Below are 19,350 nucleotides of genomic sequence, written 5' to 3'. Positions count from 1 at the left end.
TGGGATAAAATTGAAGGTCTAGTCTTGATTTCTTATTTGGATGGAAAAATACCTATCCTCAGGACCTTGTTGGTGCCTTGTCAATTTTGTCTACTTTAGTCCATAAGCTGAGTGTTTTCTTTTTCCTATTTCTTTGCCAACAGGTTGGTTAAAGTCACTCTGTATGGATCTCAGATAAAGTTGTACAACATTGAAACTGCTGTGCCATCAGTACTGAAACCTGACCTCATCGATGTGTAAGTATGGAGCTGTTAGTGCATCCTCGGGTAAGACTTAGTCCTCTAGCCCCCTGTCATTTTATAGGTAAAAAGGGACACTGGTGGCTGCCATGAAGAAGAGAAAGACTCCCTCCTCCAAACCTAGGAAGAGAGGGTTGATTGGGGGTGGGGGTGGTTGGAGTAAGTAGAGTGCATCAGGTGGTGAGAGATGAAAGCAGAGGGCATACGGAGTGGGCATTTCAGGAGGGAGGAGCAGCATGAGCCAAGGCACAGATGAGTTGCAGGGTCCCGCAGTCAGGGAGGCTGTGAGCAGTTTGTGTGGTAGGAGAGGAGGCTGGATAGTTATGGGAGGACCAAGGTGGAAACAACTCGAGTGCCAAGAGTCTTACCCTGTAGGCCATTGACTGAAACTGTTGGGTCTGGACTTACTCAAGGAACACATTCTCTCAGAGCTTCTGACTGCAGCAGGAGGGCAGAAGGCTTCTTGGGTGTTCGTGTGTTACATAAGAACATGGGTGATTTTGAAGGGCATTCAGGGACCACACTCTTAGAAGCTTTCTGGATTCTGGGGAGCCATTAGGAAAGTGACTTACAGAAGGGATAGAAGAATGGGGACTGGAGATGGGGCCATATCCCAGAGATTACACTGCCCAGAAGCCTTGCAAACTATGTCCTGTACCAAATCCGGCCCACTGCCAGCTTTCATAAATTAAGTTTTGTTGGAACACAGCTGTGCTCATTTATTAACATATCATCTGTGACTGCTTTTTGTGCCACAGCGGCAGAGTTGAGTAGCTGTGATGGAGAGAGAGTATATATGGCCTGCAAAGCCAAAAATATTTATACTCTGGTGTTTGCAGAAAAAGTCTGCTGATCCCTGTTCTAGATAGTTCTTTAGCTACAAATTAAGTAAATGATAGTCTTATTTACTATAGTGGTTTAGGTTTTTTTTTTTAAAGTATGTGTGTGTATATGCATGCATATATGTGTATATATATGCGTATGTATATATATATATACTTTTTGAGACTTTAGAGAAAGCTGTGAAGCTTTTGCTGAGAAAAATGCTAATTTGCTCATAAACACAACATCTTGCACACAATTTCAGGAAGTTTTGGAGCCTCCTCTCTTCAGCTTTGTGGAGCTCTCTGAATTTGATAGATTGACTAAAATTCCTAGACCCTAAAGGCAGACTTAGATGTCCTTTTTCTTAATTTGGTACTCAAGAGCTTGAAGGGTAAAATGATCAATGCATTCTAAATATAAAATACAAAATAACTTCTGGGTCACCATGAATTACTTGTATTTTCATTCTTTAATGTATTTAGGTTAAAGGTATTAACCTTTTCTTACCTAACTTCTTATCTTGAAAAAGTTCCCATCTTTTGTAGAAAGGGGCAAAAATAGAATGAACACTCTCACACTAGATTCATCAGTTATATATATTTTGGTATATTCGCTTTTTTTTTTTGTATACACAGGAACACACACTTTTTTTTTTTTTTTTTTTTAGGTGAACTATTTGAAAGCAAATTGCAGTCAACATGTCAATTCACCTATAAACCCTTCAGCATGTTTCTCTAGGAGCAAGGTCATCTTCCTACATAACCATAATATTTTCACCACTCAGAGACTTTCACGGATACAATAATACCTATATCTCACTGCTCCTAGGACCTTTTAGTAGACAGAGGATCTCAGATAAAGCATTTTTTTTTTAAAGATTTTATTTATTTTAGAGCAAGAGAGAGAGCACATGCATGGGGGCGGGGGACAGAGGGAGAGAATCTCAAGCAGCCTCTGTGCTGAGGGTGGAGCCTGACATAGAGTTCAATCTCATGACCCTGAGATCATGACATGAACTGAAACCAAGAGTTGGATACCAACTGACTGAGCCACCCAGGTGCCCAGTATGTAGCATTTTTAAGAATATATATGTGTATATATAATATTTTTCCATACTCAGATTTTCCCAGTCCTCTCAGAAATGTCCTTTATATATATATTTTTTTAATCCAAGGTCTAACTAATCATAATTATGTATTATATTTATCTTCTATAATCTAGACCAGTGGGGAAGCAAGGGAAGGATAGAGAGGGAGAGAAGGAAAGAGAAACTGATTAGAGATTTAGACCTTATTTCTTTTTCTTTAAAGAAAATCTTAAAGTCAGGATTTGTCTAGTTGTTTTTGTACTGTATGAGATTGATATTTAACATTTTTAGCAAGAACACTAGATAGGTAGCAGTATGTTCTTCTTGCATCCCATCTGGGGGCACTTGAGGCCAGTTTACCCTCCTGAATTGATACTCCATTTGATTTCCATGTGGTGTCTGCCTGAATCCTACCTCTCTTTCTACTAAAAGGTCCTAGGAGCAGTGAGATCCCAGAGAGAGTGCTCCCCTGAGTACTCACGCTCTTGGTTTCTCAAGTGCTTTCTCCACTAAAAGCCACAGCGACTTAGAGAGCTGATTGCTTTCTGTGTAAGAGGTAGTGGTAGCAAGGTTTAGATGATGAGTTTCAATGTTTACGTCCTACCTGAGCAAGTAAATTATTTCTGTGCTGTCACACGTGTCTTAGAACAACAAATGCACTGGGTGGAATTCTTCCTTCCTATGAAAACGAGTTTAATGCTAATGTATTTTGGCCTTGACCTTGAAAGTTGCATCTTTTCCCCTTTGCAGGCATGCTCAGTCCCTGGCTGCTCTGCAGGCTTACTCTCACTGGCTAGCACAGTATTGCAGTGAAGCTCATCGGCAGAATACACAGCAATTTGTTACGCTTATCTCCACCACCATGGATGCAGTCACACCTCTGATCAGCACGAAGGTCCTGAAACAGCAGAGGCTACACTTTGTAGCTAACTCTTTGTCCTTCTGTCCTACTTATTATAAAATTAAAGTATTGCTTGGTGTTAGATCCATAATTCTTACCACTGTGGTAGAACCATATGTCATTTCAATGTTCCTTTTGAGCTGTGATCCACATAAATTCAAATATAACTTTATTTTTTTAGCTAAGTCCCACACTAATAAATACATGCTCTTTGTGAAAACATAAAACATTGTTCAAATTTATAGACCAAAAAGTTGTGGTACTCTTTAATCCCCTCCTCCAAAACACTGCTGTTCCGTAGTGGGAATGTTTTATAATTTTCCTTTTTTTTTTTTTTTTTTTTTAATTTTTATTTATTTATGATAGTCACACAGAGAGAGAGAGAGAGAGAGAGGCAGAGACACAGGCAGAGGGAGAAGCAGGCTCCATGCACCGGGAGCCCGATGTGGGATTCGATCCTGGGTCTCCAGGATCGCGCCCTGGGCCAAAGGCAGGCGCCAAACCGCTGCGCCACCCAGGGATCCCTATAATTTTCCTTTTGATGGAAGTGAGTTCTTGGTGTGTACATCCCTGTAGGATGGATCCTGGAAAGTGGATTTGCTGGGTCAAAGATGTATCCAAGTAAATTTGATAAGATTCTACTGGGTTGTCCTTCGAGAAGACACTGATTTGTATTATGTAGCATATAGAGATTTGTTTTTTTGTAGTTTTATTTTTAAAAGATTTTATTTATTTATTCACAAGAGACACAGAGAAAGAGAGAGAGAAGCAGAGACATAAGCAGACGGAGAAGCAGGCTCCAAGCAGGAAGCCTGATGCGGGACTCGATCCTGGGACTCCAGGATTACACCCTGAGTCAAAGGCAGACACTCAACTGCTGAGCCACCCAGGCATCCCTTTTTTGTAGTTTTAATCAGGCATAGCATTCTCTTCTGCTCTTAACAGAACAATGTATTGTTTTCTGTAAATTTTTGTTGAGTTTGTAATTGTAATTTGTAAATGAGTTACAATGTCCCATGAGGGGGATTTATATAATTTATAATATACCTAGTCATTGCTGGACTTTATAGTTGCCTCCATTTGAAAAAAGTTATCCTAGATAATTCTGAAATGATGTACTCCTGAACTTAGCTTTATCCTTTTGGATGATTTTCTTAGAGAAATTGGGATTAAAGGTGACGGATAGTTTGTGGTTCTAGGAAATTATAATATTTCTTCCCAAAATAATTCTACATGCCCACGACTCTTTGATGTGTATTTTTTTTTTTCTACCAGCCAGCACTAGGTCCTGTCTATAAAGAATTTTCTCTTGCTAATTTGAAAAGGGCAGATGGTCCTTGAACTTAGTTTTTGATTGGCACACCGAGGGGAGGAAGCAAGAGAACCTGGCGTGACTGGTGGAGTATAAAAAAGGCAGGTGGAGAGAAAGGTTGACTTGGTTGGAGCTAGAGGAATGAGATGAACAATGCCGAGTAATTTGAATGGTATGCCAAGAAATTTGCCATGGGATTGTGGAGCTAAGAATTGACTGAGTCCGGAGGTGTTGGTGACTATGGACAAGAGAAACCAGAGGTGGTGTTTCTGGCCTGAGGTCAGGAGCCAAGATGTAGCACAGAGGAGGGTGTTGCATTGCTGGGCATCGTCCCCAGAAATTTCTTTGATATAGAACCCATGTGGGTAATGGCTCCCAGAGCCTTATTTGGCTTGTGGCTGCCTCATTAAAGTTCTAATACTAGGCTCACAGGAGAGTGAGCTGACATGTCCCCTTCTGTCTCCAGGTCCAAGACAAGTTGCTGCTATCTGCGTGCCACTTACTGGTCTCCCTGGCCACCACTGTGAGGCCCGTCTTTCTGATCAGTATCCCCGCGGTGCAGAAAGTATTCAACAGAATCACCGATGCCTCTGCTCAGCGACTTGTCGATAAGGTGGGAGACCCCAGGGCCACCCTGCACTGGTCCTGGAGCCGTGTGGCTCAGACTCAGGGAGACCTTTCTTATGCACTCGGAGCTTACAGCCCATGCCAGCAGAGACGGTTTCTTTACGTGTGGCACTTAGGGCAGCCTCAGCACTTTCTCATTAGGCCCTTCGAACACAGGCGGCAGGCAGTATGTGGATAAGGATGTAACACATTCCTCTTGGTAGGCACACAAATGGTGCTGCTTTGAGAGCTGGCGATTTGACTGGAGTTGTCAAGAGTCCCCTTTGCATTCTTTTTGGTTTGAAACAGTCTGTTTTTATTGTTATATTTATTTTCTTAGGGTTGAGACACTCCAGACAAAGATTTTCATAATCTTTAGGAGGCTCAGGCTAGAAGTTTAAAAACAAAACAGAGGTGGTGTCAGAGGGCAGTCAAAGCAGTTACTTGAGAGCACCTGGGATATGAACATAGTGCTTTGGACACAGCGCTGAGCATATGTCCTAAGAGGTTTTTTTACTGCCTCACACTCTCATCCCTGTTCTGAGCAGCTTCTCAGAGGGTGTTGAATGCAGTATCTGTGACTTTTCCCTCTGTAAGTCTTCTGATACCAGAATTGAGGGGAAGTGATGGCACCAAGAAAGATTATTAGGGCTGGGTCTGGAATGTGTTGGACCCAGACTTGTTGTTACTGCTTCAGTTTCTCTCCCCTCCCTGCATTACCTTTGGCTGGGCCCAAAGCTCCAGGCCCAGTCTGGGGGAACAGAGCCTGGAGGCCTGAGCTGTGTGTGCCCATGCTAGGTGCCAAGGCCATGTAATGTGCACTTGTCTGTTGCTCTTTGCCCTCTGATGGATGCCCATGGGGGTCTCTTCCAGGCTCAGGTGTTGGTGTGCCGAGCCCTCTCTAACATCCTTCTGCTTCCGTGGCCAAACCTCCCTGAGAATGAACAGCAGTGGCCCGTGCGTTCCATCAACCATGCCAGCCTCATCTCTGCACTCTCAAGGGACTATCGCAACCTGAAACCCAATGCTGTTGCCCCACAGAGGAAGATGCCACTGGATGACAGTAAGTATCCCCTAGGCAGGGACAGCCTGGGAAGACAGGTAGGGCAGCACTTCCTTTGTGGCTGATGAGGTATTCATCTGTCTGTTGTCACATGGCTGCTGGGTGGGAGAGCCAGCCTTGGCTGGTGGAATCCTGCGTCTCTGGAATTCTGTGAACCCGTCAGCTGGACGGGTTTCCTGAATGTAGGACACCTCCTTTCTTAGTTAAAATGTCAAAAATAAGTAAACCATTGATGGTGTCTTCTGTGGATAAAAAGTCTACAATGACTAATTGATTCATTTTAGATACTTGTATAAGCAATCAAAGCAATTCACCTCTACACACTGGGAAAAATGGATTTAAGTACTGTCTTTTAAAACTATTTTTAACCTTTCTCTAAATGCATGTGTTTCAGAGGCTTTGAAAGAAGTTGGTATCTTCATTATTGGCACTTCAAATTTGATTGTTTATATTCAAAAGGGAGGAAAAAGATGAATCAAGAAAACACAGTTCAAATAGAAGGCATCAGATTTCTCTGAAAAATCTTCCAGAAAGTACAAATTTTGTAGAAATACTTTAAAAATACAGTATTTTCACACACTATTTTCCAGAAAATACTGGAATGTTGGATGACATTTATAGAATGTCAACAAAAACGCTTTGTGAAATGTTAGAAATAGCAATAAGTACTCAACATACTTTCTAAGAACATTATTTTTATAATCAGGAACATTAACAAGTGCTCATTTTACAAAAATATTAGGAACTGTAAAGAATGGAAAAAATCTCTTAAATCTCCCATTTCAGTATTTTAGAAAGTAACCATTTTAGCAATCTTGTTGTCTTCCTTTTTCTCTGTTTCAATGTCTTCTCTAGTTCTGTGGGTGCTTAAGAGTGGCAGAGTTAGGGGCACCTGGGTCTGTTAAGGGTCTGCCTTTGGCTCAAGTCATGATCTCGGGTCCTGGGATCGAGCTCTGCGTTGGGCTCCCTGCTCAGCAGGGAGTCTGCTTCTCCCTCTCCCTCTGCCCCTCCCCACCTCTTGTGCTCACTGTCTCTCTTGCTCTCTCTCTTGCTCTGCTCTCTCTCAAGTAAATAAATAATATCTTAAAAAAGAAAAAAAAGAACAGAGTTAGTGAGGGTGCCCTATGCACTGGGCACCTGCCTGGGTGGTCTCCTCATCACCGCATGTCTGGCTGTGCCAGCACCACCCTTCACGGTCTAGTGTTTGTTGGGTCCTGGATCTCAGTGTTTTGTGTTCAGTAATTTAATTCCCAGATCAGCCTTGAGTTAGTTACTGTTGATATCCTGATTTAATTCCTGAGGAAACTAGGGTAAGGTGAAGTGGTTTTCCTAGGGGTTACGTACAGCTAGTGTCTTTTCTCCCTTTATCTTACATATACTTATTATCAGTCAGTGTAAGCTATGTGGTAAATAATGCCAAAATCTTAGTGGCTTAATCCAGTAACAAGAGGTATTTCTTGCTCCTACTACATGTCCAGCTGGGATCAAGGGGGTTGGGAATGTCCTGCTTGTTGTTCTGGTCACTTGAGGCCCCAGGCTGCTGAGGCTGCTATACAGTTTGCGCTTACACTGAGGTTGGGGCGTGGGGGATGTTGCAGTAGTGCTCCAGGAGCTGGTCTGCAGGTGACACCTGGCCTCTGTATTTCTGCTCACATTTCATTGGCCAGAACATACGAGTATATGGCCACGGCTTCCCTGCAGAGTGCATGCAACTGTGTGCTGGAGCTGTCTGCTGAACAGAACCAGTGATTTCCACAGGGAATATACTTAACAGCAGAGTTAACATCTGTGGCATGTTCACTGTGTGCTGAGTGCTAGGCTGAGAACTTTCTACACGTTCCTTCATTCAGCCTTCCCTGCAGCCCAATGAAATTTGTCTTCTCCTCTTCTATGAGTGATAACACGAAGGCCTGGAAAGCTTTTCCCATTGCAGCTTAGTACACTGAAAAATTTTGATACCTACACAATACTTGAAAGACTTAAGCAAAGGAACAACTGTCTCTCTCACTTGAGGATTTACCACTTAATATTTTGCCACACTTGTCTTCTTGCCCACCCCACACTTTTAACAGAGCCATATAAATAGAGTAAGCTGCTTACACTGACACTTTATCCTGAATTCTTAACCTTGACTTTTGAAACATGATACTCTCTTATATAACCCAAACACCATGAATACAACCAGGCTGTGCAGCCTTGTAAATGATAATGTCATTTTACATATAGACCACATTCAGATTTTCCCCAGGTGTTACCAAAGTGGCCTTTTTGCTTCTTAAAAATCCAAGATATAGTCAGGGATCATGTATTCTAGTTGGTTGTCCAATCCTTCCAGTCTTTTAATACAGAAAAGCATTCCTGGTTTGTGTTTTATGTAATCTTGACATTTTTGAAGAGTCCAAACCCACATTCTTGTAAAATGTTCTGTAAGCTCTTCTGACTGTTTCCAGCAGTTTGGGCAGGAATACCACTTGGGCAGTGTTGTGTCCTTTCTGTTGCATCGCTTCCATGTGCCCCATTATTGGCCTGCTCAGTGTGGTCACCTGCTGGAAGCAGGGCCTGCCAGTTTCTCCATTGTAAAGTGCCCTTCCCGTGTGTGTGTGTGTGTGTGTGTGTGTGTGTGTGTGTCTGCACCACCCCCGCCCCCAGCTCGCAGGTGTAGGTTGCTTAGGATCAGAGAGAAGGAATGGGGTCAGGAATCAGCCTTGCATCTGAGTGGCTCCAGATCCTGATTCTTTACCACATCGCCCCTTTGTTCTTGAAAGAATTGTTTTTAATGGTCTGGTAACATCCTATCCTGTGGAATACCACATTTTATATACCTATTCTCCTATTATTACATATTTAATGGTGCTTTTAGTTTCCCCTTGTATGTACATTTCTGTGAATGTACTTTGGTTACTGTTTCAATTTCCTTACACATCAGAGGTCAGATTTTGGTCTCTTGACTCTGTTAGCTTTTCCCCCTAAACTACTTCTCCTGTGCCTTGTGTATTCTTGGGGAAACATCTAACCCAAGTACAGTTTCCTGGTTTGGTTAAGTCCCTGTGCTTGGAGTAGTGTTGTGTGAGTGGCTCCTTCAGTATGACGCGTGTGCCTTTGGCTCACATGCCTCGTCTGCATGACCAGCCTTTAGAAGACCAGGAGTGTCGTGAGTTGTTATTTTCAATTACACTCAGTCCTTTGAGTGAGGTGGTTTTATCTATCTATCCACACTTTCAGATGAGAAACTGAGACTTAGAATCTAGTGGAGTTAGGAGTCAGTCCTGGTTGCATCCACTGCCAGACATCGATTCTTTCTGCCGTACCCTTCCCTGGAAGCCGCTTCAGTCTCCAGAGAGGCTGGTGAGCATGGGGGCCCAGGGAGTGTGGCCAGGTGGAGGCCAGCTCTCAGCCTTGTCCTGGTTCAGCCTCCAGAGCTCCACCAGGGCTGAGTCTGCCCAGCTCCCTGAGCCATGGGGGAGGCAACTCTGTGTGTAAGGGTGAGAGCCAACTCCACCAGTGCTGGGGAAGGATGACAGCTTCCCTGTACCGAACCTTCTGATATGTCAGGTACTTTGCTGAAACATTCTCAACCTTGTCTATCATCCTCACAGCAACCCTGCAAAGGTGGAGCTGTTGGCTATCCCCAGTGTCCTGACAAGGGGCTTGCCCCGGTTCTAGAGCCATCTAGTGCTCATCTGTAGTTCTTCTCTAGGTTCCTCTGGTCTGGGCCCTTGCTGTGTCCTCTTAGCTCCTGCCAGTTTGCTGGCCACTGCCTCTGCTTTCTCTGTGGAGGGATCACGTGAGCATTCACATCAGGGTCTCCTTAGAAGTGTTTGTGGTTAATAACACAATATCATATGATAATTGTATGTATTGTCAGGCCACAGGCACAGTGGGCAAGAATTGATCAGATGGTCTATTCCTGAGGACAGCAGCAGCACATGTGCTGGCAGGTGCTGGTGTGGATTTCAGGAGATCCAGATATACCAGAGGTATATCTGGAGCTGAAGGCGTGCTTGATCTGCGTGTGTCCATTCTTGCCTGGGGTAGTTGCCTTGTGAGTTTCTCACTCGTCCCCTAACCAGAGGCTGCACTTTACCTTTCCCTCTCTGTGGACTGGTTTCTGGTGGATAGAAGCAGAAGAGAGGCAAAAAACTGAGTGGGCAGGCAACTGGAGTCCTGACAGTAAAAGGGCAAAAAGAGAGAAAAGGTTGTATGGAGAAAGAGAGAGAGATGGATAACTCAATCAAGAGAGACAGTGTTCCTTTAGCAAGACTTCTGCAACTGTCCTCTGAATACCTGTGCAAATGTCCCCCCTTCCCGTGTGTTCCCTTACCCTGCTTTATCCTCAGACAAGTTGTAACGTGCACTGAATCTCAATTTGCAGCAAAAGTGATTATCCACCAGACACTTAGCGTCTTAGAGGACATCGTGGAGAATATCTCCGGAGAGTCCACCAAGTCCCGGCAGATATGCTACCAGTCGCTGCAGGAATCCGTGCAGGTCTCCCTGGCCCTCTTTCCAGCTTTTATCCATCAGTCAGGTAGGAGCTGGCGGCAGGCCCCCTGGTGGCTGGTGCCGGCAAGTCCCAGAATGACTGCTTGGCTCTGCAGAATGCATGGCATGGGCAGTGCAGGCCTTGATGCTGACAGTAGAGGGCAGGGATGCTTATGGGCAGACCTTACCTGGACCTTGCACCTGTGTCATGTGGCCCAGAGTCAATTTGGGGCATCTTGCATAGTGTTCACTTCTGAGTCTTTGCCTTCTCCCAGAGTGGAATATGAGAGGATGAGGTGATGGGGTCATTGTACAGAAGAAAAAACTTTTCCCCATGAGTGCTGCTTATTTCCTTAAATGGCAAGATGGGTTTTGCTGACATGGATCCCTCTCTCCCTCTGTCAGTGTCACCAGTGAGGTGCTGTGGCACAGTGACTGCACATGGCCTGGCTCTCAAAAGGGAGATAGTGGGGTTTGTCAGTCAGGACGCACTCCATGATTGCCTCTTGTAAGCAGAGTGTGTGAGATTAGAGCCAAAATGTACTGTACAAGATGATTGTTTAGATCTGCAAGTGGAACCAGACTAAATGTAACCAGTATTTTCTGCAATTAATCCCTTTAATGGACTAGGGCCATGCAGCCTGAATACACCCTCATTATCCACTTTTAGCCACTTAACCCCTGACCCGAGTGCGAGGATTAGTGGTCAGAGAGAAATGGTAAGAGCACTCAGGTGTTGGCCCAGTTGAATGGCTCCATCAGAGTGAGCACAAAAATGATCTATCTACATTGAGAATTCAGTGCTGGTGGATGCCGAGTGGTGAAGGAGGCTTCCTAGTGACCTTCACTTCTCTAGTGAGCCGTTGTCAACCAGAGGTTCATGACGCCAGACTGGTTTTTTTGGCATGTCCCTAGTTGTTTCCCACTTTCCATCATGGACTCCAGTGGTGTTGGGGAAGCTTCTTCCAGCAGGAAGTCTTTGGGAGAGATGGTGGTGCAGCTTGTAAAAGGAGGGCTCCTGTTGATATCTATGCATGTGTCTCTGACTGTTTGCTTTGTGCCTTTATGTAGATGTGACCGATGAGATGCTGAGCTTCTTCCTCACCCTGTTTCGAGGCCTTAGAGTACAGATGGGTGTGCCTTTCACAGAGCAAATCATACAGACTTTCCTCAACATGTTTACCAGGTAACTGCAGATCTACTGTCCTTGGCTTCCAGATTCCCAAGGGAGAAGTAGTGGGGCCCGGCTACAGAGCCTGGGACTTTCTGTTCCTTTTCTTCACTTGCCTCAAGTGTTGGTTTTTGTGCTGGCCCCTGAGAAACATTCCCTTGGCTACCGTGTGCTTCCCCTTGTCTGTAGAGAGCAGTTGGCTGAGAGTATCCTCCATGAAGGCAGCACTGGCTGCCGGGTGGTGGAGAAGTTCCTGAAGATCCTGCAGGTGGTGGTCCAGGAGCCTGGCCAGGTGTTCAAGCCTTTTCTCCCCAGCATCATCTCCCTGTGCATGGAGCAGGTGTATCCCATCATTGCCGAGGTACGAGAGGCTGGGCCGGTACCCTGTACTGCCTCCTGTGTGCCCCTGGGGACAGAATGAAATCATGAAGAAAATGCATTGCATTTTAAAGCTAATTTGTTAGTTACTTTTCTTGTAAAATAATTTTTTCCAAGAAAGAATGAATGCCTTTAGCTCGGTCCAGTCTGTTTATATTGGTTGTGTGAATCTGAACTAGTCTAGTGAAAGCATAGCAGGTTAATTGCCACCAGGTTGGTTGGTAAGATCAGTCTCCTATGGCAAACAATTCATAACTTTAAGTGAATATGTGGTTTTCTCTAGCAAACATTATAACAAATGTATTATCCTAGTAAGAACATTTCACTGATCTCAAGGATATTAGGCTAGTTTTTGGAACCATGCAAAGGTTCTGTTGTTAAAGGAATGCTCTTCCTCCTTTGAAAATAGACATTCAGCATGACAAGATCCAGAATAAGTGTGGATTTAATTGCATTTTATGTCATAGTTAAATAAGAACTAACCTTTTTAAGTGCCCCAACTAAGGCTTAAATAAGTCAGTTGCTTTGCATCATTAAACACACTTGGGTCCTGTAAGGATTCCTGCCATGGGAGCTCGTGCCCTCTGGTCCCAATTTAATTTTAATCAAGGCTGAATTAAATATATCCGGACCTTACAGTTTTGAATTCTGCAGAGACATCTGGAATATTGTGACCTGGCATGCCCCTCAGTGACTTGGAGATTTTTGGTTCAATTCGAAAATATTGCTGAGTCTATCTTCCCCTTCACCCCTCCTCTCAGAATCTTGCTACCAGTGGCTGGGGAGATGGGCCCAGAGTACTTAGCCCTGCACGCCGCCTCCCCCTGGGGATCCTCTAGTGTGGCTGTGGCTTGTAGGTGCTCCTTGAACTCCTGTTCCACAGAGGGCAGAACTGCTTTTAAGACTTTTTACTTGTTTTGCATAAGATCAGCAGGTTAGCTGGGACAGCAGTTTTTATCCTGGGAAAAGGAACAGCACGACCAAGAAGATGTGGCAGGTCACAGCAGCTGCTTTCTAAATAGGAAACCCACATTCCTACTTGTTCTGCCATTTGGTAGCCTCTTTCCCCAGCTGAGAGGACTGAGTGCTTCTGACAGAAAAGAGGCCCCTTGGGGCACCTGGCTGGCTCAGTTGGTAGAGTGTGCTACTTGTGGTGATCTCAGGGTTTGAGGTTGAGCCCCACTTTGAGTGTAGGTTACTTAAAAATAAAACATTTAGGGAAAAAATGTAAAATAAAGGGCCCCTTGGAACTGACTCCAGTGTCGTGTCTCTGGGGAAGTTGGCCTGGTTTGAACTGCTGGCCCGAGGGGAACTTGACTGGACAAGAGTGTGGGTGGGACGCTGACACTCTGTGTGCTATTAACTAGGCATCGCTTAGGCCTCTTTGTTGCTCTGAGCCAAGGCTGTGAGTGGCCCCCTGAGCCGCAGGAAGGGAAGGTTTGAGGGTCTGTGTGTCTCCGCAGCGCCCCTCCCCTGATGTGAAGGCTGAGCTGTTTGAGCTCCTTTTCCGGACGCTCCATCACAACTGGAGGTACTTCTTCAAGTCCACTGTCCTGGCCAGTGTCCAGAGGGGGATCGCTGAGGAGCAGATGGAGAATGAGCCTCAGTTCAGTGCCATCATGCAGGTAACGTGCAGGCAGAGCTGGTGAGGCTGCCATGCAATCCCAGGATGGAGAGGCCTCATTCTGGACACCACCTGGGTCCTTTGGCTGTCTATCCCTTGGTTTGCTTCCCTGGCATATGAGGAAGCCATGTAGCTTCTGATCAGAGCTTAGTGCTACCACTTAGTACTTGGGAAGTTAGTTAAGTTCTTGGAGCCTCTGTCTCTTCATCTGTAAAGTGGAGAGAATGCTGCCTATTTCATGGGTTTTAGTGTGAGGATGGACTGAGTTAGTTTCCACCCAGCAGCTGGCGCCTGCGGGTGCTGGATAAATACCTGTCCATATGCCTTGTAGTGGGTGTTTCCCAAGTGTGAGGGGACTGCCTGTAGTACATTGGGGCCCACTTAACTAGAAGCTAAGTGAAGTCCCTTGGGGAGGGGCCCAGGGATCTGCATTTTGTAAAGATCATTCTGGCTGGTACTATACTGGGGAAACACTGTCCTATGAGCAGGCTGTCTTGGGGGCTGACTGGACCCTGCTGTAGGAGACCAGGGTACCCCGCCTTGGGGATGGCCGGGCTGCCTAGTGGCTGCTGCTTGGTTGCTGTCCTCATTCCACACTTCATCGTATAGCTTTTTATTCTAAGCCCAGGTCGAAGTAGAACGTTTTCCTTTTTTTTTTTTTTTTTTTTTTTTTTGTCACTGCAAGGTTTTCTTTTTGGGGTAGCCAGAGAGATTCTCCCCTTCTTCCCTTGAGCTCCCTGTGTAGAGATTCTTCTCTGGATAAACACAAGCCCTACCCCTGGCCTCTTGCTGCCCTGCTGTCTCCAGTGTGGCTTTGGGTGTGGAATATTCGTGTGCTTTCCTCCTCCCCCCACCTCAACCTTGTTTTTTAAGCCTTCTGGGGCAGACGGATGCCTGGCCCCCTACTCAGGATTGTGAAAGCCACTTTGGAAAACAGCTTCATAGTGTCAGTTTCTTATCAAGTTGAGCATGTAGTCACTACCTGATCAAGAATCCCACTTTCTAAGCATTTTGCTTAAGATAAATGAAAATGTATTCATGCCATGTGTCTGTAGGTGTTTATAGTGGCTTTTTTCATAATTGCCAAAATCTGGAAATAATCCGGGATAGCCATCAGCTGAGACACATGCATGTAATGGACTGCTACTTAACAGTAAAAAGGAACATGTTCTTACACCAAGACCAGCATAGATGCTTCCAAATATGTTATGCTGGGTGAGAAGCCAGATCCAGAAGGCCCCAGACCATATGATTTCCACTCCATCATGTAACTTTCGAAAAAGGCAGCACCAGAGGGACAGAATGAGCAGTGGTTCCCTTGGGGTAGGGGGAGGAGACTGTGAAGGGGACATGAGAGAACTTTTTGGAGAGACGGAAGTGTTGTGTGTCTTGTTTGTCATGCTGGTTAGATGACTGTGGGTTGGTCAGAATTGCACAAGGGTGAACCCCAAAAGGGTGAGTTTTTTTTTTACTCAGTGTCATACTTCAGTAAACCCAAATTAATAAATAAAACCATTGGGCATCATTGGAAATCTCCCTGCTGCATCAGGCCTTACGAGACTCTTCTTGTAGCTCAGGGGCCTGGACGCAAAAGGACAGACAGACAGCAGCTTGTTGGGGGTGGGAGCTTACACATCATTGGCTTTTTTTTTTTTTTTTTGCAGAGGAAGGGTATTACTTTTTGCCCTAGAACTTGTAACTTTTATAGTCCAGAAACTCAAAGCAGTTTAAAAATTTGTTGCTTAACCCCTAGGCAGAGGCATCCAGTTTGAAGGAGCCTCCCAGGATTTGTGGTTTATAAAAGTTGGGACACCAAGGAGAGGGTGTGTGGCTTCCAGAGGTGAGGGGTTGGCTTGAGAGGAGGCAGCAGGAGTCTGCTGGGATTGCTGAGGATTTGACTAGAGTCATTTGACCAGCTTCTTGCTTCAAAAGTGGAATCCATGAAGGGATCTGGAGGTTTATTATAAAAGATTAAGGTGAGACTAGTATGTGGAGTTAAGCCCAGTGCGGGAGGACTGTAGAGCTAAGACTACACAGGAATATTCCAAGATCTGACCAGGAGAATCAAGGCAGTGGATACCCTTGTCCTGCCATGGGCATGAGGAACCACTTGTGGGGTGTGGGTTCTTTTGGTGGGGAGTGAGGGTGGGGGCCCAGGAGGGCTGGGTCTGAGATGGTTTAAGTGCTGCTCATCACATAGTGGTCTTATTTCCTAGGCTTTTGGACAGTCCTTTCTTCAGCCTGATATCCACCTATTTAAACAAAATCTCTTCTACTTGGAAACTCTCAACACCAAGCAGAAGCTGTACCACAAGGTTAGCACCCCCTCTCAGAAAGGGTCCTTCATCAGAGGTGTCAGTGGGGTGGGTGGAGTCCCAGTCTTCTAGGGCCACAGCTGGGATGCATGGCAGGAGGCGGGCTGGGGCATAGATGGGCCCCCGGGGGCAGAGTGAGCCCTTATACCCTCACTCAACCCAGCCTCTCTGTCTGCAGAAGATCTTCCGGACCGCCATGCTGTTTCAGTTTGTGAACGTGCTGCTGCAGGTCCTGGTTCACAAGTCCCATGACCTTCTGCAGGAGGAGATCGGCATCGCCATTTACAACATGGCCTCTGTGGACTTTGATGGCTTCTTTGCAGCCTTCCTCCCAGAGTTTCTGACCAGCTGTGATGGTGTGGATGCCAACCAGAAAAATGTGCTGGGGCGAAATTTCAAGATGGATCGGGTGAGGAGAGAGAGGCTAGGCTAAAGGGAAGGGCAAGCATGGGCTTTCACCCTGGTGCCCACTCAGTGGAGAAAGGGCAGGCCACTTCCCTGTGTGGTCTGTACCTGCTGATGGCTCCTGATCGACTTGGGGCTGTGGCTGGATGTGGGAAGCCCCCCCCCCCCCGCCCCGTGTGGGGGGCAACACATGTGTTCTTCATCTCAGCCACTGGCCCCAGCAGTCCATCTGATGGCCTCTGCTTCTTTGTGCTCACTGCATCCCGTCGAGCATCACCCCCCCACTGGGCCCAGTCATCATTTCCTCAAGTATCCTGAGCAGTTGTAGCCTGAACTTGCAGATAGGCTGGGAAGACTGGTGCTCAGGAATCACATCTTCTGAGAGCCCAGGGTTAGGGATGGAATTGTGGGCTCTGCCCAGGCCTTTGGTTCAACATGGGCTGACCTGCTGTTGGTTCCTGGGATGAGCTCCCACAGGACTCACCCTTGTGCCCCTTGCTGTCTGCCCAAGGAGCATGGGGAGGTGGGAAGGGGGCTGTGATAGTCCCGTCCCCCCCGTCCCCCCCGTCCCCCCCCCAGTCCCATATAGCACCTTAGGTAGGGGCCGGGGTGAAGGCGCTGGATGCATATGGAGCCATCGTTGCTGGTGCACATGCCATCTCCTGTCCCAGGGTGTCCTGTCAGGGCTCTCACCTGCCCTCCTTCCTCTCTCCACCATTAGTTCTCTGCATTTACCTACTAGGCTCTTTCTGGATCTCTTCCCATGGGATGAGTGTTTCATCCCTCACTGCGTGACAACGTGGCAAAATGCAGTCTTGTTCCATGCCCTCGTGCTGTCCCTGCCTTGCCTCCCATGCTGGAGTAGCCAGCCCGCAGGCCTACTGCCCTCTGCCAATTTACACGTTGCTCTTGCTGGAGCAAAGTCTGCTCACTTTTTGCTTATCACATCTGTGATATGTGTGAGGGTAGTTTCCTTTTAGAGTCAGTTCCTGTTTTCCTTGGTCTTGAAATCTTTTTTTTTCCTTGGGATCTATCTTGTCTTCTCCTAAGCTTCTGGAAGTTCACTTCAGCCACTTGGGTAGTTTCCTTCCTGTTCCTTGAGGCCAAATCCTCATATTTAACCCTCCATTTCTAATGATATTCTTATCAGTCAATTCTTGACTTAAAGTAGCAGCTTCTAAATCTAGTTATATGTCAGTGCACCTGGAGGGGCTTATTAAATATACAGAAACGTACTCTTGTGTTCCACTCAGGAAATTTGAATTTGGCATTTGTGAGCCACTGATCTAAAAGACACCCCTTTGGTTTGTTTTCTGAAGGATGAAATAAGTAAAGGAATCTGTGCCTTCATTCATCTGTCTTGCTGGATCATGGTAGAGTTTGGGGTTCTAGCTGCAAGGGATCCACTGGTGTCTGTGGCCTGTGGGCTCCTGGGGTGTCTCTCTTGATTGATAGGACCTGCCTAGAGCCCCGGATAGGGAGGAGGAGTCTGTGGACGCCACTTGGCTAGCTGTGGCAAAGGAGAGGTGTGCATTGGCAGATGTACCCATGTTCATGAGAGAGTCTAGTCTGGACCCCCTTCCCTTCTTTCTGTGGAATCTGGGGCAAGTTTTGGAATATCTCTGTGCTTCACTTTCTTCATCCTTCAAATGGGAGTACTAATGAAACCTATATCTCAGGCTCGTGGCAAAGTTTGAGTGACTTAGTATCTGGATCCCTCGTGGCAGAGCCTGGTACATGGTGAGCACTAGGGGAGTGTTAACTATTGTTCTTTTGCTCCTATAGGGCCTTGGCTGACACATGGTGCATGAATGAGTAGAAATTTCGAGTTTAATAAAACATTTGCAGACCTCTGAGGCTCACCCTGGGATGGAAAGAGCTGGGGTGGGGTGGGGGTGGGATGATTTGGGGTGTTAGATGGGGCTGGGTTGCAGCTGTACCCCTGCCTTCCAGGACCTGCCCTCATTCACCCAGAACGTGCACAGGCTGGTCAACGACCTGCGTTACTACAGACTCTGCAATGACAGCCTGCCCCCCGGCACCGTGAAGCTCTAGGCACAGCCTGCTTGCCGCCAAGGGACTCGAACTCCTGCTGCTGCCACCCGCATCACCTCTGCCCTCTGCCACAGACGGCTCCCAGACAGGCCTCGGCTGCTCCTTGGATTCTTGCACCCTGAACAGTGCTGCCTGCCCCCCTGCCCCTCTCCACGCTCCTCTCCTGCTGCCCACCCAGCCGAGCTGGCTTCAGGGTGCATCTTAGCACTGGTTGGAGTGCCCAGGGCAACGGGAGCAAGCAGAGGGTCATGTGGCCAGGTTCCAGGGAGGCCCCAGGGAATCCTGTGGGCTGGTCTGCGCCACTCCCTTGGACATCAGCCATGAGGCAGAAACGCCAAGGACTGCTCATGACAGTGCCACCTTCTCACCATTCCACCCCCATCCCCGGCCCAGCCGGCCTGGAGAGACTTGATGCTGGAACTGTTTTGGCACTTCTGTCAAGCCTCTCCTGCCCTCCCCTCCGATTGCCTTGAAGTCTCTGCTCTTCGTCAGAGATTTGCAGACTCATGGGTTTTTTTTGTTCTTGTTTTCTCATCATTCCATTGTGATACTAAGGAACTAAGAAGCTTAATGAAAAAATAAAATGCTTATGTTGTTGTTATATAAACACTGGTCAGGGAACGTGTTTCCCCTCAGCCTCTTGGGGCCAGTATGCAGGTGGAGAGGCCATCCTGGTGGGGAGCTGGGCAGTAAGGGATGAGGCCTGTGGCCGTGCCCTGGGAGAGCACAGCAGAGGAGGGCCGGCTGGGGCAGGGTCTCCTAGACGGCCTCTCCATTAAAGCTACGGGAAGACATAGCGCCCCTTTTTCTCAGAGTCTGATGGTAGGGACTTGCCCTTACAGTTCACCTGTGGTGGGAGTGGGTGTGGAGCCCAGGTGCTCATCAGG

The 19,350-nt window shown here is 46.7% G+C and overlaps 1 protein-coding gene across 8 annotated transcripts in view; it reads left to right on the top strand.

Moving 5' to 3' along the window:
* Positions 1 to 19,070, top strand: part of XPO6 (exportin 6) — a 100,316-nt gene extending 81,246 nt beyond the window's left edge. For 7 of the 8 annotated variants that reach the window (XM_077907123.1, XM_077907127.1, XM_077907122.1 and 4 more), the window contains 11 exons: positions 144 to 236; positions 2,902 to 3,046; positions 4,831 to 4,977; positions 5,844 to 6,033; positions 10,406 to 10,561; positions 11,587 to 11,701; positions 11,876 to 12,047; positions 13,528 to 13,689; positions 15,905 to 16,003; positions 16,182 to 16,412; positions 18,362 to 19,070. In XM_077907123.1, the coding sequence (XP_077763249.1) occupies positions 144 to 236; positions 2,902 to 3,046; positions 4,831 to 4,977; positions 5,844 to 6,033; positions 10,406 to 10,561; positions 11,587 to 11,701; positions 11,876 to 12,047; positions 13,528 to 13,689; positions 15,905 to 16,003; positions 16,182 to 16,412; positions 18,362 to 18,463 (1,612 nt within the window). In that variant the 3' untranslated portion in view covers positions 18,464 to 19,070. The remainder of the gene's footprint in view (positions 1 to 143; positions 237 to 2,901; positions 3,047 to 4,830; positions 4,978 to 5,843; positions 6,034 to 10,405; positions 10,562 to 11,586; positions 11,702 to 11,875; positions 12,048 to 13,527; positions 13,690 to 15,904; positions 16,004 to 16,181; positions 16,413 to 18,361) is intronic. The other variant, XM_077907130.1, reaches the window with a different exon arrangement.
* Positions 19,071 to 19,350: the final 280 nt, after the last annotated feature.

The sequence above is a fragment of the Canis aureus genome, chromosome 8 (genome assembly GCF_053574225.1).
Source record: "Canis aureus isolate CA01 chromosome 8, VMU_Caureus_v.1.0, whole genome shotgun sequence".
Taxonomy (NCBI): domain Eukaryota; kingdom Metazoa; phylum Chordata; class Mammalia; order Carnivora; family Canidae; genus Canis; species Canis aureus.
The sequence above is the reverse complement of the archived record's forward strand: the minus strand, read 5'-3'. Positions and strand labels throughout refer to the sequence as shown.